Source organism: Fukomys damarensis, unplaced genomic scaffold, assembly GCF_012274545.1.
Source record: "Fukomys damarensis isolate Sample0158 unplaced genomic scaffold, DMR_v1.0_HiC HiC_scaffold_3, whole genome shotgun sequence".
NCBI classification, from domain to species: Eukaryota; Metazoa; Chordata; class Mammalia; order Rodentia; family Bathyergidae; genus Fukomys; species Fukomys damarensis.
The window spans coordinates 22,326,584-22,330,197 of NW_022900915.1; the positions used below are offsets into that span (position 1 = coordinate 22,326,584).

At 33.7% G+C, this 3,614-nt stretch overlaps 1 protein-coding gene across 1 annotated transcript in view; it reads right to left on the reverse strand.

The window, feature by feature from the left end:
• Window positions 1-3,614, reverse strand: part of Fer (FER tyrosine kinase) — a 360,047-nt gene that overhangs the window by 267,317 nt on the left and 89,116 nt on the right. The window contains exon 9 of the mRNA XM_033767413.1: window positions 1,205-1,327. Coding sequence (XP_033623304.1) covers window positions 1,205-1,327 — 123 coding nt within the window. The remainder of the gene's footprint in view (window positions 1-1,204; window positions 1,328-3,614) is intronic.

Consider the following 3,614-nt stretch of genomic DNA (forward strand, 5'->3'; position numbering starts at 1 on the left):
GGAGGGGGAGAGGGGGGAGTAGGGGGGAGGGGAGGAAGAGGGAGAGGTGGAGTGAGGGAGAAGGAGAAGGACAGAGAAAAAGGGAAAGAGAAACTGGGAACTGAAATGAGTCAGCACAATTACTCTGAGAACAAATTTAAGGGAACAGAAGTTAAACAAAGTAGTAGGGGGAGGATATGAATATTAATAAAGGGTTTGGGAGTTGACACTATAGTTCAGTATAGAGCACTTGCCAAGTGTGTTGGAAGCTCTGGGTTGGATTCCTAATGCTACAGAAGGAAAGTGGGGGGAGGAAGAAGGGGGAGGGAGGGAAGAAGAGCGCAGGGGAGGAGATGTTGGGGAAGCGCAGGGAGATTATTTTTTGTTTTATTTTTGGACTCTAGACAAATATATTTTTTAATGAGCACAAAAATCCAGTTGAGAAGAAAAAACAAACATAATATATAAATAATATAAAACTTCTGGGAAAGTGATGATAAGATATCAGAAACAAAGTCACAAGAAATGTATGAAATGAACTTAAAACAAGGAACATCTATTAAATAAAAAAGAATGGCTTGTAATGTGAGTAGAGTTAGATGTCTAGTTCCCAAAAATAATGCCCTTATCAACTAATGCTCCTAATTTTTTCTGCAATGTAGATATCTGTCTACCGACTGTAATGAAGGAAATACAGTAAACAGATAAATTTGAGAAGTGAACAATATTTGAAAACTTGTAGAGAAAGTATTAGCAAACATAGATAAGAAATATCCAATACATTACAATTTTGGGGGGCGGGTACTGGGGATGGAACTCTGACCTTCAGCTTGTGAGGCCGGCACAGTGCCACTGAACTAAATCCCTGGCCCCATTAAAGCTAATTTCTAACATAATACTGGTCTGTACTTTCTAAACAAAAAAATTTACAGTGCTTCTAGTAAAAACAGATGTGGGAAAATAAGACAGGTTTTAACAAAAGATTCTTCAGAAAACACTTCAAATTGTTAAAAATACTGAGACATATAATCAGCACACTGTATTTATAACAACAGTCACTGTTCAAGAGTACTGGAAAGTAACTCAACTACACAAAGTCTTAAATTTAAGATGAAAATTTCCATTTCTGGAAATGTTATGCCTATAAAATACCATGTAACTGACATATTTCTGTAAAATTGGATCAATTAAACTTTCTACCCTCCAATTGTTTTTCTTTACTCACTCAGACTTCTTTATACAGGACTTAGAAGATTCTTCAATTCTCTTCTCTAGCTCCAGGACAGCCTCCTCTTTATTTAAAAGCATCTGCTGCGTCTGCATAAATTCTTCTGCTAAATTTTTCAACCTAGAATGAACAATTTCAACATTATCTATCAACACACTTTAAAAAAATCAATACACTGGGCAGGGGAATTAGCTCAGTGGTGCTGCCACCTGACTCACAAGCACAAGATCCAGAGTTCAATCCCCCCTACAAAAAAAAAAAAAAAAAATCAATGCATTATGTTGACTTTACATGTATTTAAAAAAAAACCATTCACACATCTAAGATTATGATGTCCAAAAAAAGACATACATGTAGTTTAAGTTGAAATTTCAGTTCCTTGGTTGCAATAGCCATGTCTCAAGTGCTAAACAGAAATATGTGGCTAGTGGTTGCTTTACCAGATGGAAAAAAAAGAATATAGCAATATTCACAGCAAGTACTCTTGGGCAAGGTAGTCTATTTCTTCAAATAGAGAAAGACAATGGAAACAAAGTAGTAAATGAAAAAAGAAGACTAAAATAAATTATATACCTGTCCTGTCCTAGAAGTATACAACAGAAACACCATGTTTTTGGTTTTCAGACAAACATAGTTAACATTCTGGCTTTGCTGCTTTTTATCTGAGACTCTGGACAAATTATTAAACTCACTGAATTCATTTTCTCATTGGTAATATCCGTATAGTAACGCCTGCCTCGTGGCACTGTTTTAAGGAGCAAATGAACCAACATACCACCTATATAATGACTGGCGAACACTAAATTAATGGTGGTAAACACTAAAATAATGGTAACTATTATGATTTGCATATGCTATCTCATTGAACTTGCATAACAATCATGACACTACTCAACTTAAAGAGTAGAAACTACTATTCAGTTTAAATTGGTAATAAGCTATTTCTAAGTCTCTATAATAATACTTTAAAATATTTTCTATATGGATTTGAAAATAATATTATATACAAAATGAATATGTACATGCAGACCAAATAATTTTTGGTTGCATACAATGTATTTGGTCCCTAATGGAAATATTTCTACCATAAAAACATATAAATCTATCATGTAACATTAAAATATTTCTCTTCAGCCTTTCAAAGCAAGATATGAAAACCAAATGATACAAAAAAATACTAATCTAATTCTATAAAAATTTAAATTTATTTGAAGTTAAAGAAATTATAACTCAAAAGCAAATCAAACTTACAGTTTGAAATATCTACAGTGCAAGTTACAAGCAAAAGCCCTTATACTGAAGAAAAACTCCTATAAGACAACCTAACATGAAAAGACAACCTAACATGAAAAGACAACCCAAAAGGAAGTTCATCGAGAAAAAACTCAAATGAACTATAATGTGGAACTATTTAGTATATGACCCACAAATACCTTCAGATTAAACGAACAGCAAGTTATCTTTCAACTACTAAAATTGACATGTATAAAAAAGATTGATAATATCCAGTATTTATAATATTTTTTAAAAATACTCATACACTGTTGATATGACCAAATTGTTACAAATGTTTCAAAGATCAGCTTGGAATTGTCTCTCAAATTTTAAATGAGAATATTCTTTGACCATCTAAAAGCCTGTCTTACCAAAACATTTGTACAACATGCTCAATATCTGTTCATCTCAACATGTTTGTTACAATATTGCTTACAAAGCAAAAACTTAGAGAACATTTAAATGTCCATCAATAGGTCAATGGCCGAGTAAATTTTAATTTATGTACGATATAAAATAGCACATATTGCCACTAAAAAGAACAGGGTACACATAGTTAAGATTCTTCCCACATATAATTTTTAATTAAAAAGATGTAGAAGAACACATGGTTCTAACTTGTATATTAATGCATGTGTATGTGTACATGTGCTCTGGATTGAATTGTGTCCCCAAAATTTATCTGCTGAAACCCTAACCCTATATGGTAATATGGGAGACAGAGCTCTGGCAGGTAATTGGGATTAGATGAAGTCACGAGGGAAGGTTCCTTATGATGTTCCCTTATAATTAACAGGACTCCCACTCAAATTTTCACCCCTCCCCAACATTTACACATAAAAAGAGGTCATGTGAGCACACAGGAAGAAGGCAGACATTTACAGGTCAGGAAAAAAAAGTCCTCATTAGGAACTTGAGGGGTTGGCATCTTAATCTTACTCTTGGAATGCTTAGCTTTCATAATTCTGAGAAATAAATTTGTTACTTAAGACTTACCAGTCTACTGGTAATTTGTATGGCAGTTCAACCAAACTAACACGTGTATGTTTGTATGTCGATGCATGAAAGAAAAACCAGATGACACAAACAAAATTTTTATCAGTGCTCTGAGGGGCATAGGATTGGGGTATAG